Consider the following 16,844-nt stretch of genomic DNA (forward strand, 5'->3'; position numbering starts at 1 on the left):
GCCTCCTGCATGCAACCCAACCAGGGTTGGGGGTCAATCTTGCAACCCAGTCATGTGTCCTTGGCTGAGAATCAAACCTGGGACCCTTCAGTGCACAGGCCAACACTCTAACCACGGAACCACTTAGGCAAGGGCAGTATTTTTGTATTCTTAGGATAAATATCCAGAAGTAGAATAGCTGGATAATATAATAGTTCTATTCTTAATTTTTTGAGGAATCTTCATGCTGTTGTGTGTGTGTCCATAGTACCTGCACCAATTTACAGTCTTACTAGCAGCATATGAGGGTTAACCTTTTCTCCACATCCTCTCCAATACTTGTTATTTTGTATTTTTTTATAATAGTCATTCTAATAGGTGTGAGGTGATATCTTATTGTGGTTTTGACTGTATTTCCCTAATAATTTGTGATATTGAACATGTTTTCTGTGCCTGTTGGCTATCAGTATATCTTTGGTAAAATGTCTATTCAGATTTTCTGCCCATTTTTTAAGGGGGTGTTTTGTTGTTGAGTTGTGTGAGTTTTTAAATACATTTTATATATTAACATCTTTGCAGATATATGATTTGCAGATGTAGTCCCATTTGTTTATTGTTTTTGTTTAGCTTTTGTTTTGAGTGAGAGCCACAAAAACATTGCTAAGACCAGTGTTAAGGTGCTTACTGCCTATATATTCTTCCAGGATTTTTATGGTCTTACATTCAAGTTTTTAATTCATTTAGAGTGAGTTCTCATATACAGTGTAAAATAGTGGTCTAGTTTCATTGTTTTGCATGTGGCTATCCAATTTTTCCAACACCATTTATTAAAGAGACTGTTCTTTCTTTATTATGTGTTCTTGGCTCCTTTGTCATAAATTTGTTGCATATATATAGGTTTATTTCTGGGCCCTCAATTCTGTTCCATTGGTCTGTGTATCATATGTGTCAATATCATATACTGTTTTGCTTACTGTTGCTTTGTAGTATAGTTTGAAATCAGGGATCATGATACCTCCTGCTTTGTTTTTCTTTCTCATGATTGGTTTGGTGCCGGGGTCCAACCCCAGCAGGTCCAGGGGTCCCCAAAGGTGTAGACGGAGTCGGCGAAGAAGGAAGGACACGGAGACAGTGTTCAGTTGATCAGCAGCCTAGCCAGGATCTCTAGCCAGGATCTCCAGCCAAGTTCTGGTCTGGATCTCCAGAGAGGTTCTGCTCTGGATCTCCAGCCAGGTTCTGTGTCCATGTTCTCTTGTTAGGTTCTGTCTCTAGGTTGTGAGGCCAGTTTCTGTCCAGGATCTTTTGCCATGTTCTCTCCAGCGAAGTTCTTCTGTCCCTAGAGAATGTTCTGTGTAGGTTCTGTGCCTAGGTTCTGTCTCTCTCTCTGTCTCTCTTGCTGTCTTGTTACATCTGTATTTATACCAGTTGATTCAATCCTATCAATCTCTATTACAAAGGTTAGGGCGTTTCTTATCTCCATTCTAGGGAGTAAAGATTATGTAGCTTAAGCATGATTGTTCATAGTTAAAGTGATTAATTACCCGCCTGGCACTTAGTTAAGAGGTTTTATTCCCTCCCTAACTTCAGGGGAAAATCCCTACCTGGGGAAACAACCTTTCTCAGAGACCTTGGTTAAAACACATAGTGCCAAGAAGGTGAGCAAACATATTAAGAACAGTATGCCATATATGCCAGGTCCCTTGAAACAGCAAGCATGGACCGGCTCCCGGCAAATTCCCCCTTTTTTATTTTTTAAAAGCAGGCATTAAAAAGAAAAACCTGAAATGCTCTCTTGTATCCATTTTAAGAATAGGATTGGCGCTTTCCGCTATTACCTGAGTCCTGATCTATCACCCCAGGGAGAGCTTGCCAATCCTGCACTTTCCTGGGGTGGAAAGGCTGCAGTGGGGTTAAGGATAAGGCTCCTTGGGCCTACCTTCTCCCATGCCTCTACATTTACCTTTCCTTCCTCAGAAAAGCATGGACATACTTCTTGTATAGAACGTTCTGTCTGACTAGGAGTAACCTTAATTCCTCTGCTAGCAAGCATATGTGTTAAAAGATCAATACAGAGTCTTATTTCTTTAGACTCAGTATGGCACATCTTCTTAATCTAAAGATCAATACAGAGTCTTCTTTCTTTGGACTCAGTATGGCACATCTTCTCAATCTAAGTTCTGTATTATCCACCTTCTTACCCTACTTATCCTCTATAGGGGGGTCTGAAGTACCCTGGTGGAGTCCTATCCGTCCCGAATGTGGGGGTTCTCAATGGGGGGGGCTTTCCTAGGGGAATCCTGTTCCAGGGGTTCCCAAAGGTGTGGACGGAGTCGGCAAAGACTATCCACCCTCTTCCTACGGTGGAGTCCTATCCGTCCCGAGTGCGGGGCGCTTACCTAGGGGTCCCTGTTCGGGCGCCATATGCTGGGGTCCAACCCCAGCGGGTCCAGGGGTCCCCAAAGGTGTAGACGGAGTCGGCGAAGAAGGAATGACATGGAGACGGAGTTCAGTTGATCAGCAGCCTAGCCAGGATCTCCAGCCAAGTGCTGGTCTGGATCTCCAGCGAGGTTCTGCTTAGGATCTCTAGCCAGGTTCTGTGTCCATGTTCTCTTGTTAGGTTCTGTCTCTAGGTTCTGAGGCCAGTTTCTGTCCAGGATCTTTTGCCATGTTCTCTCCAGCGAAGTTCTTCTGTCTCTAGAGAATGTTCTGTGTAGGTTCTGTGCCAATTTCTGTCTCTCTCCGTTCTGTCTTCTTACATCTATATTTATACCAGTTGATTCCAATGGACCGGCTCCCGGCAGTTTGGCTATTCAGGATCTTCTGTAGTTCCATAAAAATTTTAGAATTGTTGGTACTAGTTCTATGAAATATGCCATTGGAAGTTGGATAGGGATTCCATTGAATTTGCTGATAGCTTTGGATAGTGTTGACATTTTAATGATATTAATTCTTCAAATTCATTTATTGTGCTTCAGTTTCTTTCATCAGTGTCTTATTGTACAGCTCTTTCACTGCCTTGGTTAAATTTATCCCTAGGTATTTTTTTTATGCAGTTGTAAATGGGATTGTTTTCTTAATTTATCTTTCTGATAGTTATCAGTGTATAGAAATGTCACAAAATTCTGTATGTTGATTCTGTATCCTGCAATTTTACTGAGTTCATTTATTATAACATTTTTTTGATGAAGTCTTTAGGATTTTCTATATATAGTTATTACATCATCTGCAAATACAGTTTTACTTCTTCCTTTCTGATATCTATGCCTTTAATTTCTTTTTCTTGTCTAATTGCTTTGACTAGGACTTCCAACACTATCCTTACTAATAAAAGGCTAAGTAGTCATCATGCCCTCACGTGTGATGCTCTCATGCTGTCACAAGATGGCTACGTGCACAGTGGAGGTGGGACCCCCAGCTCCGGCCTACCTCTTTGGGGCAGTCTATCGAGGAGCCTTGGATGGGTGAGCGGGGCCTACCTCTTTGGGGCGATCAATCACGGGGCTCCCGCACTGTGAGAGGGCACAGGCCAGGCTGTCCCCTACCCCCTGCACGAATTTCATGCACCAGGCCTCCAGTGTTGAATAAAAGTAGTAAGAGTGTGTATCCTTGTATTGTCCTGATCTTAAAGGAAAAGTTTTCAGCTTTTCACCATTGAGTACATTAGGTGTGGTTTGTTATATATGACCTTTATTAAATTGAGATAATTTTCCTATGTGTATTCACTTTGTTGAGAATTTTTAATAGTAAATGGATGTTGAATTTTGTCCAATGCTTTTTCTGCATGGATTGAGATGATTACATGATTTTTATTCTTCATTTTGTTCATGTCATGTATCCTGTTGATTGATTTATGAATGTTGAACCATCCTTGCATACCAAGAATTAGTCTCACTTGATTGTGGTCTAGGATCCTTTTAGTGTATTATTGAATTTGGTTTGCTAATATTTTGTTGAGGATTTTGCATTCATGATCATCAAGGATGTTGGCCTGTACTTTTCTTTTTTTATGGTGTCCTTGTTTGGTTTTGGTATAGGAAATGCTGGCCTTGTAAAATGTGTTTGGAAGAGTTCCTTTCTATTCAGTTTTTTAAGAGTTTGAGAGGGATAGGTATTATTAAATCTTTGAATATTCAGAAGAATTCATCAGTGAAACCATGTGGTCCCCAATTTTTATTTGTTATGAGGTTGTGGTTATTGATCCAGTCCTCTTACTAGTAATTGGTCTATTTAGGTTTTCCTTTTCTTCATGATTCAATCAGGAAAATTGTATGTTTTTAGGAATTTATACTAGGTTGTCCAATTTGTTGGTATATAATAGTTCATAATAGTCCATTAAGATCTTTTGTATTTCTATGGTATCAGTTGTAACAACTCTTATATTTTGGACTTGAGCCCTTCTTTTTTTCTTGGTTAGTCTAGCTAAGAGTTTGTTGATTTTTGTTTATTTTTTCAGATAACCAGGTCTTCGTTTCATTGATCTTCTTTCTTTTTTCTTTTAGTCTCTTTCATTTATTTTTTTCTTTGGTCTTCATTATTTCCTTACTTCTACTAACTTTGGGCTCCTTTAGATGTAAACTTAGATAGTTTATTTGAGATTTTTCTTGTTTCTTGATTTAGGCCTATATTTTGAACTTCCCTCTTAGAACTGCTTTTGCTCCATCCCTTAGATTTTGATATGTCATATTTCTGTTTTCATTTGTCTCTACGTAATTTTTATTTTTCCTTTTGATTTCTTTGATGATAAATTGGTTGTCCATTAGCATGCTCTTTAATATCCAGGTTTTTGTGATTTTTCTGGTTATCATCTTATAATTAATTTTTCTTTTTTACAAGGCGAATTTACTCCTGAAGGAGGGTGTACATGCACAGGATCTGGCTACACTGATCATTGAGCTGGTGGTCCGCTCAGGGTTTTATGTCTGGATCGTCATCTGTCCCTTACTCTTGATTGGTGAGAGCTTAGGCTCACAGTCTTGCGTGATTGGCTAATTTAAAGGAATAAAGGAGGGGTTGACCTTTGCCATTTCAAAATGGTGGCCCCCAGGGGAGCTGCAAGTCATGCAAGACAAAATGGTGGCTGCCTAAACTCCCTTCTTCGACAGAAAAGATCACTTGTTTATTCTCACAATTCTCCCCTCTTCTTATTTAACTCTTTTCTTCAAACATGGCTAACGCTTGTTGACTTCCATGCTCTACAGTGTCTAGGAGAAGATTATTTTACTGTTTGGTCAATGTAGTTTGAATTAACCTTTGGATAAGACCTCTCATACATGGGATGAGATAACATCCCATTACTATAACTCCTAACCTGATTATCAAAGAGGTGAGCATGGGTACCATCATTCCCTTCCATTTTCTGAACCATTGCTCTAGTTCAGTGATGGCGGACCTTTTGAGCTCGGCATATCAGCATTTTGAAAAACCCTAACTTAACTCTAATGCCGTGTCACATATAGAAATTTTTTGATATTTGCAACCATAGTAAAACAAAGATTTATATATATTTTTTTAAAAAAATATATTTTATTGATTTTTTACAGAGAGGAAGGGAGAGAGATAGAGAGTTAGAAACATCGATGAGAGAGAAACATCGATCAGCTGCCTCCTGCACATCTCCTACTGGGGATATGCCCGCAACCCAGGTACATGCCCTTGACCGGAATCGAACCTGGGACCTTTCAGTCCGCAGGCCGACGCTCTATCCACTGAGCCAAACCGGTGTCGGCAGATTTATATTTTTGATATTTATTTTATATATTTAAATGCCATTTAACAAAGAAAAATCAACCAAAAAAATGAGTTTGTGTGTCACCTCTGACACGCGTGTCATAGGTTCTCCATCACTGCTCTAGTCAATCGGAGAAAGGATTTGCAATTCCAGGATTCTCAGTTCACTCATTAGCTAGAGTTGTTAATCCCTGTAGTGCCTTAGTGGCGGTTCGTTGTTGGGGGTGAATGTACAACACTGGCCCCCCATCATTATACAAACTCCTTCTTTTTCTGCCAGAATCGTATCCAAGGCCAACCTATTCTCCCACGTCATTCTGCTGGTGGCATGTAGCTATTCAGCTATACCTTTAAGTGTATCTCAAGTACAGTTAACAAGCCTTTGCTGGTTATTGTACATATAATTAATCTAACCTATATTCTTGTTTACAGTGGGCCACCAGAACAGGACAGGTTCAATTCCTGAAGCAATCTGATTTCTAGTCTTAAACTCCTTTGACACTTCTCCTGGAACCCCAATGGGATTTGTGTAAATATGGGGATCAGAGGAGCCCCCTGGACTCTCCTCTTCCTAGTCTGTCTGTTCCTTGAAAAAGGTTTATGATATGCCAATGTGAAAGGGATAGCCAATTGTATCAGAGCGCAGTTCCACTCCATTTGCTGGGCAAGGCCACAAGTCAGGGTCCCCCATAACACCACCAGACATTAGCACGGGGTTTCGGCAGTGCAACATGATGGGCTTCTGAGGATACTCGGCCATTTACGCATCCGGATAAATTCCCCATAAACTCTGAGTACTGTTCCCCGCGCACGCCCCCCCCCCCCCCCCCGCCTGCCCCTCCTTGAGAGGTAGGAGGTATAGTTTATGTCAGAGGACGGGGCTGGATCATTTTGGGGGGGTCCTTGCTCTTTACCTCTGTTGAATGGGAACAACAGGGAGAGAGTCTTATAGGAAGCGCTTCCCCAGGCGGTTTCCTTCTGATACAGGGCAAGCATATATTCTATCCCGTTACGGTCTGAGGTCCATCCGGTCCATCCGAATGGAAATGGGGCCACTTGGGCTTCTCACCTTACTGCCACACAAGTGTAACAGTCGCTTTTATTTAGGGCGTGTACAGAGTATTTAATCCATTCCACCCAGGCAATCATTCCCTTATATCCTACTTCTACTTGCATGGTGGTGACAGTGGCCTAGGGGATCTTGTCCTGTGACATCTCCTAAATCCTGTCTTAGCCAATCTTTTGGCCTATAGGCTGAAATATCCAAGTCATTCAAGTTATCTATAATCAGCTTAACTGGGTAAGCATGATTCTGATTGTACACATTTCCCCAGCCCACATTGTAAGCCCCTGCAATTTGCCAGATCCCTAAAGTAGATAGTTTACAGTTTCTTTAGTGTTAATTTCAAGGGGATATGTCCTGGTATGGCTGTCCAAGTTGAGGTGTCTCCACAGAGAAGCTGGTGGTCCACCCATAACCCGTGTGTAATGGGTCCAACCTTGTTCTGCAGTCTGAACAGCATCCTATGTATTCAATATTCTTTTTTTAAGTTGATAGCAACTTAATTTTGAACACATTCCCAAGATTTACATTTTTACTCCTCTGCTCATGTTATATTCTTGACAACACATTTTCTATGTTTATCTTTTCCTTAGTTGTAATTTTATTTACTTTCACTTGTTTTGTCTTTTAACCTGGATATTTGCTTTATATATGATTGATCTGATACATTTACTGTATATTTACCTTTTCAAGTGTGTATGTATTTTAACTTTTCAAGAGTGTTTGTTTTTTATTAATTAGTGCCTTTTCTTTTTAGCTTAGAGAAGTTCATTTAACATTCTTGTAAGATTGGTTTAATGGTGATGAACTCTTTAAGCTTTTACTTATCTAGAATACTCTTGATCTCTCTTTCAGATGTTAGTGTTAACCTTGCAGGTAGAGAATTCTTGGTTGGAAATTTTTTTCTAACAGCACTTTGAATATGTTATGGCACTCCCTTCTGGCCTATAAAGATTTGCTGAAAAAAAAATCTGCTGATAGCCTTATGGGGTTTGCCTTATCCTTCCTATATAATAAAACCCTAATATGCAAAGCGACCGAATGGTGGAAAGACCAGCAGAATGACCGGTCACTATGATGCACACTGACCACCAGGGGCAGATGCTCAATGTAGAAGCTGCCTCCTGGTGGTCAGTGCATTCCCACGGGGAGCGCTGCTCAGCCAGAAGCCGGGCTCACAGTTGGTGAGCACAGCTGAGTGGTGGGAGCCTCTCCTGCCTCTGCTGCAGCGAGTGGTAAGAAGCGAGTGGTTCCGGACTGCAAGAGGATGCAGGCCAGGCTGAGGGATCCCCCTCCCCCCCAGTGCAAAAATTTCGTGCACCAGGCCTCTAGTATGTAATAACTTGTTTATCTGTTGATGCTCTTAAGATTCTCTTTATCCTTAACTTTAACATTTAAAAAAATTTTTTTAAATTGATTTCAGAGAGAGAGGGAGAGGGAGAGAGAGAAATATCAATGATAAGAGAGAATCATTAATCAGCTGCCTCTTGCATGCCCCCTACTGGGGATTGAGCCCACAACCCAGGCATGTGTCCTTGACTGGAATTGTACCAGGGACCCTTCAGTCCACAAGCCGATGCTCTTATCCACTGAGTCAAACCAGCTAGGGCAACTTTAACATTTTAATTATGTGTTTTGGTGTGGTTCTTTTTGGTTTCATCTTGTTTGGAACTCTGGGCTTCCTTTACGTGGGTGTCTGTTTCCTTTCCAAGATTAGGGAAATTTTTGCCATTTTTCCTTTAAATAACTATTCTGGCCCTTTCTCTCTTCTCCTTTTGGGACCCTTATAATGTGAATGTTATTCCACTTGATGTTGTCACAGAGGTCTCTTGAGGTAGCTTCTCTTTTTAAAATTCTTTTTTATTTTTATTTTGCTGCTCTGTCTGGGTGTTTCATTGCTTTGTCTTCCTACTCACTTATTTTTACTTCTACTTCATCCAGTTTGCCATTGAACCCCTCTAGTGTATTTTCCAGTTCAGTTATAATTTCTGTTTGGTCCTTTTTTATATTTTCTGTCTCTTAAAGTTTCATGTTCATCTGCAGTTCAGTGAGCAATTTTATGATTATTGCTTTGAAGTCTTTGTCAGGTAGGTTGCTTATCTGTTAAATTAAAGTATTTTTTCTGGGTTAGTTTTATTCTTTGGTTTGACCCATATTTGTTTCCTCATTTTGCCTGACTCCCTGTGTTTGTCTATATGTATTAGGCAAAATAGCCCTGAAGAAGTGACCTTGTGTAGGAGATGATCTGTGGGACCCAGAGGCACAATCTCCTCTTGCTACCAGAGCCAGGTGCTCAAGGAATTGGGCCTAAACCGGTAGTCGGACATCCCTCTCACAATCCAGGACTGCTGGCTCCCAACCCCTTGCCTGCCTGATTGCCCCTGACCATTTCTGCCTGCCAGCCTGATCACACCCTAACCACTCCCCTGCTGGCCTGTTTGACACCTAACCACTCCCCTGCCAATCTGATCGATGCCTAACTGCTCCCCTGCCGACCCAGTTGCCTCCAACTTTCCTCCCCTGCCGGCCCAGTCGCCCCCAACTGCCCTCCCCTGCAGGCCTGGTTGCTCCCAACTGCCCTCCCCTGCAGGCCTAGTCCCCCTCAACTTCCCTCCCTTCCCTGCAGGCCTGGTCGCCTCCAACTGCCCTCCTTTCCCTGCAGGCCTGGTCGCCCCCTCCTGCCCTCCCTTGCTGGCCATCTTGTGGTGGCCATGTTGTGACCACATGGGGCAGCCATCTTATGTGAGGGTGTAACAGTCAATTTGCATATTACTTCTTTATTATATAGGCTTGGATGCCCAGTACACGAAATTCCTGCACCGGTAGGGTCCCTGACTGTTGCTGGCTGCCGGCCAGGGCCTCCCTTCCCTTAACTGCCACCACTGCCCCCTGGTGGTCAGTGCACATCTGACTCCCAGTTGGTTGAACTCCCGCCTATGGGGACAATTTGCTTATTAGCCTTTCATTATATAGGATAGATGTTCTGCACCACACAGCTTAGCACTTAAATTTTATGCTGCTCTTTTTGCAATTAAAGTATGTATGTGTTGTAGACTTATCTCTCCCAGTAGAGGTCTGGGACCATGTTATACTACCTTAGTGATTCTAATAGTCCATTAAATACTTTGTTGTATATCATTTGTTTCTTCTCTACTCTCATAACTTTGTGATCAAGTTTGTGTTGCTGCTAGTGTTTTTTTTTTTACAATTTGATGGCTGACTTTTTTTTTTAACATATGTATTTATTGATTTCAGAGAGGGAAAGGGAGAGAGAGATAGAAAAATAAATGATGAGAATCATTGATCGGCTGCCCCCTGGATGGCCCCCTACTGGGAATAAGTCGCAACCTGGGCATGTGCCCTTGACCAGAATCGAACCTGGGACCCTTTAGTCCACAGGCGACACTCTATCCACTGAGCCAAACCAGCCAGAGCGATGGCTGACGTTTTATTACAGAAATATTCAAACATACCCTAAAGTGGATGGACTTGTCTAATGAACTCTTATGTACCGTGACCCAGCCTCAACATATGATCTTGTTTTATTCATTCCCCATTTACCACCTGTCTTCTCCTACCAGGTGCTTGGTAATTTTGGAAACAGATTCCAAATATCTTCATCAGCAAATACTTCAGTGTTTACAGTTTTTCTTAGCAATTTATCTCTGGCCAGGGCTTTTTCAACATTATATTCATTCCTAGTTTCATTGATATCTTATACTAGAGGCCTCTTGCAATCTGGGACCTCCCCAGGGATGTAGTAGTGTGCGAAGCAGCAGGTGGATGGGGAGGAGCCCCAGCATGGGCGGGCCAGGGCCACGCCACTCGCTCTCATCCAGGTTCCACTGCACCTGCTGCCGCTGCTACTCAGTAGCACTGTTGCGGCAACCAGAGAGGTTCGGGCTGCCACAGCTGTGCTCACCAGTCGTAAGCCTGGCGTCTGGCGCCCATCAGCCAGCTGAGTGGCACTCCCGCTGTGGGAGTGCACTGACCACCAGGGGCAGCTCCTGCATTGAGCATATGCCCCCTGGTAGTCAGTGTGCATCATAGCTACTGGTCAAATGGTCGAAAAGTTGACAGGTCGAACGGCCGCTTAGGGTTTTATATATATAGATAATTTTTGTTTGCTCTGACTTAGAACCTGAACTTTGACTAGTTTCAGTAGAAAATTTATTTTTAGTGTAGTTACTATGCATAACATACTGCTGTGGGATATGTAAAGGTAAATGTACACAGACCCCACCCTTAAGGAGCTATTATAGTTTAAGAGGTAAAAAAGATTTTTCAAAACACAGATTGTGGTAAGTGTTGAAATGAAGTGAGATCAATGTGTGTGGGTGAGGGATCAATTTTTTAAATAGGAAGACTGGTATAGGTTTCATAGAGAAGATAGTATTTGAGAGAAGGGAGAAGCAGAAGGGGGTAAGTAAATGTCTGTTTATAGGCTCTTTCTATGTGGCGGCTCTGTGGAAACCATGTCTAATAATATTTGGTTTCACACAGCTCACATAGAGCTACTGGGCAGAGATACAGGGAAGTGCTAGAGCTGAATTAGAATTCAGGTATGTGTGACTTGTGCCACTCCCTGAGGTAGGCCTTCTCCTATCTTAGATTTTCCATAAGAAAATATAGTGGAGGAGTGGAAATGGTGGGTAAGGATTTTCCAGGTGGAAGAACTAGTGTTCCTAAAAATAAAAGTATGGGAGTTTTCCAGGGATTCATTAGTAATCCAGGGTGGCTAGAACTTAGGGATTTTGAAGGATCATCCAGTAGGAGATAAAGCTGACTTCTATGTGGAATAGTAAAATTGTGGAAGGATTCAAAGGCTGTTTTGAGGAGTTTAGACATTGTTCCATTTTACTTCAGGAGCTGTTGAAAAGTTTTTTGAGGTGGGGAGAAAATCAGTCAGACCTGATCCATAGTGTGTGTCTCTGAGATTGCCCCTTGTTTCCCATACCTTTCTCCTTAAAGCTTTCCTAATTAGGCACGCAGGAACCAACTGTAACCTTCTGTTTCAGTATCACCCAAATAAGGGCCAGCCCCTGTGCTTGACATGCTATAGGATAAATAGGAAGGAAAAAACTTTTAAATGGTTCTTAGGTGAGTGACCTACAGGCTCACTGGGAAAGTATCTGTGAAGTGACTGTGTGTTTCATGTTTTGTCTGTCATCTTGACTTAATTATAAGATTCTTTAGAAAGAGCTTTACTTGTAAATCTCAAACAGACAAATAAATTGCAAAACTGAAAATAGTACAAAGAACTCCTGTGTGTCTTTTATACAGATCACCGTTGTTAACATTTTGCTCCATTTGCTTGTCATTTGTACTCTTTATTGTTACATTTTTTGCTGTCTCTATCTGTACATTAATTTTTTTTCTGAACTGTTCATTATGATCCTTTATCCCTAATACTATTTCCTAAGAATAGGGATATTTTCTTGCATAATCATAGTATAGTTATTAACTTTAGAAAATTTAACATGGATATACTTTAATCTGCCATTCATATTCCAATTGGACCTGTCTTTTTAATGTTTTCTAAACTGCATACATCCCACAGTCTACTTTATCGTAGCTTTTAATAAATATGTTATTGTCAGCAGTGATTATTTCTAGCTCTAAACTTAATTTTGTGAACAGCTTTCTTATCTGAAATTCTGTGCTTAACTCTTTGAGGTTATTCGGGATGTGATAAATGTGCACATGGAAGAACTCAGTAATAATTGGCAAGAAGAGCAGGAAAAAGCAGAGGATGATGCTGAAAAGTATGTCATTGTGTTTATTGGTGAAAATATTTTCTTTTTAAACTCTTATAATCATTTAAGTTTTAGTATTTGCAAAGGCATTAGTAGCACACTAGAATTCATCAGAGCACTTATTGTTTCTTGTCTTTGTTCAGGATTATTACACCAGAGTTGTAAAACTTGTTATAAAAACGGTGTCTCTTCGCCTTCTTATATGACTTGTAAGATTTCACATATTTATTTAGATCCTGTATCATTGGTCTGATGCAGAACATTAACTTTAGGCTGGTGCACACTGAAGACCAGTGAGAAAAGCGAACTGATGGATGGTCCTGTCTGTTTCAGGAGAGAAGGAAGGCGATCAGCTTCAGTAGATTCACGGCAGTCTGGTGGAAGCTTTTTGGATGCTGAGTGTTCACGGCATAGAAGGGATCGGAGTAGGAGCCCACATAAACGAAAAAGAAATAAAGATAAAGATAAAAATTGGGACTCAAGAAGGAGGAAAGAGAGGTAAGTCTAACATTGTATCGTCCAATAGTGAATTGTTTACCTTAAGGTAGAGTTTCTTAAGTAATGTGTAGGTAGACAGTTAATCGTGTTAAAAAGGTGTTTGCTAATTCCTAAGGTGTAGGGTGTATGTATAGTGTCGGTGAGAAGATCCAAACTTTAATAGCAGTCAATTTTGCCCTGTTAATATCCCTGATAAAATTTTGATAGCTGAGAGATATGAACTAATGCTAAAGTAATAAAGTAAAAGCCGTTGAGGTCCATCCTATATTTCAGCTGCTTACTGGGCATCCTCCTAGATCCCATGTTCAGTGGGGCTTTACCTGAAGCCATCTTTTTCTCAGCCTGTTTCTCTTTCCCAGCATTTCCTATCCTGGTTAATGAATGACCATCATTTGTTCACCTGAGCCAGAAATCAAGGAGTCATGTTAGATACTCCTTTCTTATTCCTTACTATCCAGTCTTGTTGTCAGTTCTACCTGAAGACCTCATTGACCCCTCTTCCTCTGTCATTATTGCTGTCCATCTGGAAAAGGATGGCTGTTTTCCTAATTGCTCTACCTGTCTAGAAGCTTGTCCCTTATGGATTCATCTCTACCCTGCTGCCAGAGTCAACTTTCACCTGTTACAGCTCTTAAGTGACAAAATTCATATTCCTTAGAATGGCTCTCAAGACCTCCAGGATCAGGGCATCTGCCTACCTATCCTTGTATTTTGTCACTACCCATGAAATAAGTAGCTAGTGCTTTAGCCGTCCCGAATTGCTACAGTTTCTCATCCACACTGTGCTACATTTCTACCTTGCCATGTCATGTTCTGCTGCCTAAGGCCTGCTTGGTAAACTCTTCATCTTTTAAGACCCAGCTTAGTCATTCCCACGAAGCTGATCTTTTCCATTTTGTTCCCTGTCTACCTGGCACATGCTTAATCATTACTCTCCTTACTAGGCTGTGAGCTCTGTGAGGGCAGGCCCATGTCTTATGTAGGATTTATGTGCACAGTGCTTGTCTGATAATGGGCTCGCAAATGATGCCTTGTCTCTCCAGGGCCGCTGGTGATCAGGAAATTGTAAGGCTTATTGGTTTAATAATTTTACTTATCTTACTATCATTTAGATCAAACATTTAAAGCTAGCTGTGATTTAATCATTCTCTTATAAAAATGAAATATTTGCTTAGTAATCCCTTTTGATTCAAATAATGAATGATATTTTATAGTAAGTTTATACAAATTAACTCTTGATTAGTTATCAGAAATCATGCTATGATAGTTTTTATTTTTACCCCTTTCATTTCAGGGATGGGGAAAGACATCATAGTCATAAAAGAAGAAAGCAAAAAGTATAAATGAAGTATTCATGCATGTGTTAATTATGCTGATGCCAAGATAACCAATATGCTGATATTTTCATTGTAATTGCTTTGCATAGGGGAAAATGTTTATATGACCTGTTTAGTGCTCATATCACTATTTTTCAGTAACTGCTTATGTCTCAAACCAGGAGTACACTGTTATGCCCTATAACGTTGTTTTCCATATATTTTAATAGAGGACTGCTTCCTGTTACTAATTTTTTTTTTCTTTTTTGATAATTTATGTATCAGAAAATTCTTTAATTCAGTACTTAAATTATATAAACAATACATGAATGCATTCTTATTGTAAAAGGTTGAACCTTATAGAACGCCATCTCCTATTCCTATGGCCACCCAGTGGTAACTGCTATTTACCACTACACTGGTGAGTTGTAATAGAGAAAAGCAACCTAAATATCTGTCAGGAGGGGTAAGGTCTGGCTAAATAAAATGCACTATAGTCATATAATAGATAATTTATATCAGATTTTAAAAATAAACTTTACCTATGTGAACGTGGATACATTTCAGAAACAAGTTAAGTAACAACAGCAAATTGGAGAAAGATATATACAGTACTATACATTTTCAGTGGCTATATATGTATGTAAATATATTTTTAAAGGTTCAGAAGATCCCATACCAAACTGACAGCAGTGATTATTTGGGGGAGACAGTATAAATGGGAGAGATAAGGGGTGGCAGTGAAGATTGGGAGGGTGGTCAAAGGAAACTTTAGCTTTATCCATAACACATTAATTTCTTAAAAATAAGGTATTCAACCCGGCCAGTGTGGCTCATGGTTGAGCATTATCCCATGGACCAGGAGGTCATGGTTTAATTGCTGGTCAGGACACATGCACCAATACGGGGTATGTAAGAGGCAGCCAATCAATGTTTTTATCTCTCCTCCCTTTCTCTCTCTAAAATCAATAAAAGCATATTTTTTAAAAGTGGAAAAAATAAGGTATTCATATTTTAATTAAAAATTATCATTTTCTTTTTTCTAAATGAACTCTTAAAAATATACTGTCATTTTGTTTGTAAATGAAATTTATTGAGGTACTGTTTACATAAAATAAAATGCATCCATTTTAAGTGTACATTTCATTGAGTTATTAAAAGGCATACTTGGGATTTTAGTAGAAAAATAAGTGGAAAGGGAGTGGAATGGTGGGGTTGTGGAAAAATCGGATGATCTAAGATGTAACCAGAGTTCTTTAAAGTCAAAAAGTTTTAAGTAACTACTGCAAACTGGCCTATAAAATGTGGAATTAATGTAAGAGGTATTTGATCCTTGAACATATTAATTTTCCATGCTTACCTATTTGTGTTTCAGACTCGATGAATATAATCTCCATGCCTAGCATATAATTCTTATTAATTTACTTTAAATTTTGACGAGCATTTGAAGACCCCTTTCACCTAACATCTGACTTTTTATTCATAAAGGGCTGATGTTAATAATTACTGTAACTGCTATCCATCTTACTCATCCACTAAGTCCCGGAAGGTGACATCTTCTCACCTACGTTGCTGATCTACTGAGTAAATTTTCTCTCTCGAACGCTTTCAAAAGCCCTAAGGATAGTTAATGTTTATTGAGCACTTACTATGTGGCAGACTCTGTTCTGAGCTTTTAAAATTGTAAAATACATGTTAGCCTGGTCAATGTGGCTCAGGGATTGAGCATTGACCCATGAAGCAGGAGGTCAGGGTTCAATTCTTGGTCAGGGCAAGTGCCCGGTTGTGGGCTACATCCCCAGTGGGGGGCATGCAGGAGGCAGCCAATCAATGATTTTTATCATTGATGTTTCTGTTTCTCTCTCTTACTCCCTCTCTTTTCCTCTCTCTGAAATTAATAAAAATATTTTTTAAAATGTGGAGAGCAGCCACAGTGTTTGGACTGTTCAAGCCTCAGACTAATGAGAGAGCACAGTCCTCTCGTGGCAAAGCCACTTGCAAGTCCTAGTTTGGAGGGCAAAGCCCTCCCAGCACAATTATAGCCAAAAGCTGTAGTTGTAAGCTTAAACCTATGGTCTGAGCCTGTGGTCTCACATGGCTGAGTGATGTGGGCTTGATAGAGTTCAGGTGCATGTAACTGAGTAGATTCGAAACCCAAGAGAATGTTGAAACCATGCCCTTACTTTGCCTCATGGAATCTGGCTATAAAATAAAGACGCTACTTACAGGCTGTGGCGCTGTTGCTAGCTCTCCATCAGAGAGGACAGCGTCCTACCCAGACCCAGCAATTTCCTCTTGTCTTTTCTCAATCCTTCACCTCCCCCTCTCTGGCTCACTGAACCTGGCTGAGCTGGCTTGGCACAAAAAATACGATATACAGTAAAGTTACCATTTTTTAAGTGGCATTATGCACCTTCCATTGTGCAACCATCACCACCATCTTTTTCCAGAACGCTTTCATCTTCCCCCAACTGAAACTCTGCCCATTAAACAACAACGCTCTAT

The 16,844-nt window shown here is 40.5% G+C and overlaps 1 protein-coding gene across 2 annotated transcripts in view; it reads left to right on the forward strand.

The window, feature by feature from the left end:
- Positions 1-15,473, forward strand: part of SNRNP48 (small nuclear ribonucleoprotein U11/U12 subunit 48) — a 32,065-nt gene extending 16,592 nt beyond the window's left edge. For both annotated transcript variants that reach the window (XM_081087241.1, XM_081087240.1), the window contains exons 7-9: positions 12,446-12,534; positions 12,859-13,023; positions 14,318-15,473. In XM_081087241.1, the coding sequence (XP_080943367.1) occupies positions 12,446-12,534; positions 12,859-13,023; positions 14,318-14,366 (303 nt within the window). In that variant the 3' untranslated portion in view covers positions 14,367-15,473. The remainder of the gene's footprint in view (positions 1-12,445; positions 12,535-12,858; positions 13,024-14,317) is intronic.
- Positions 15,474-16,844: the final 1,371 nt, after the last annotated feature.

The sequence above is a fragment of the Myotis nattereri genome (genome assembly GCF_964212035.1).
Source record: "Myotis nattereri genome assembly, chromosome: 3".
Lineage (NCBI taxonomy): Eukaryota > Metazoa > Chordata > Mammalia > Chiroptera > Vespertilionidae > Myotis > Myotis nattereri.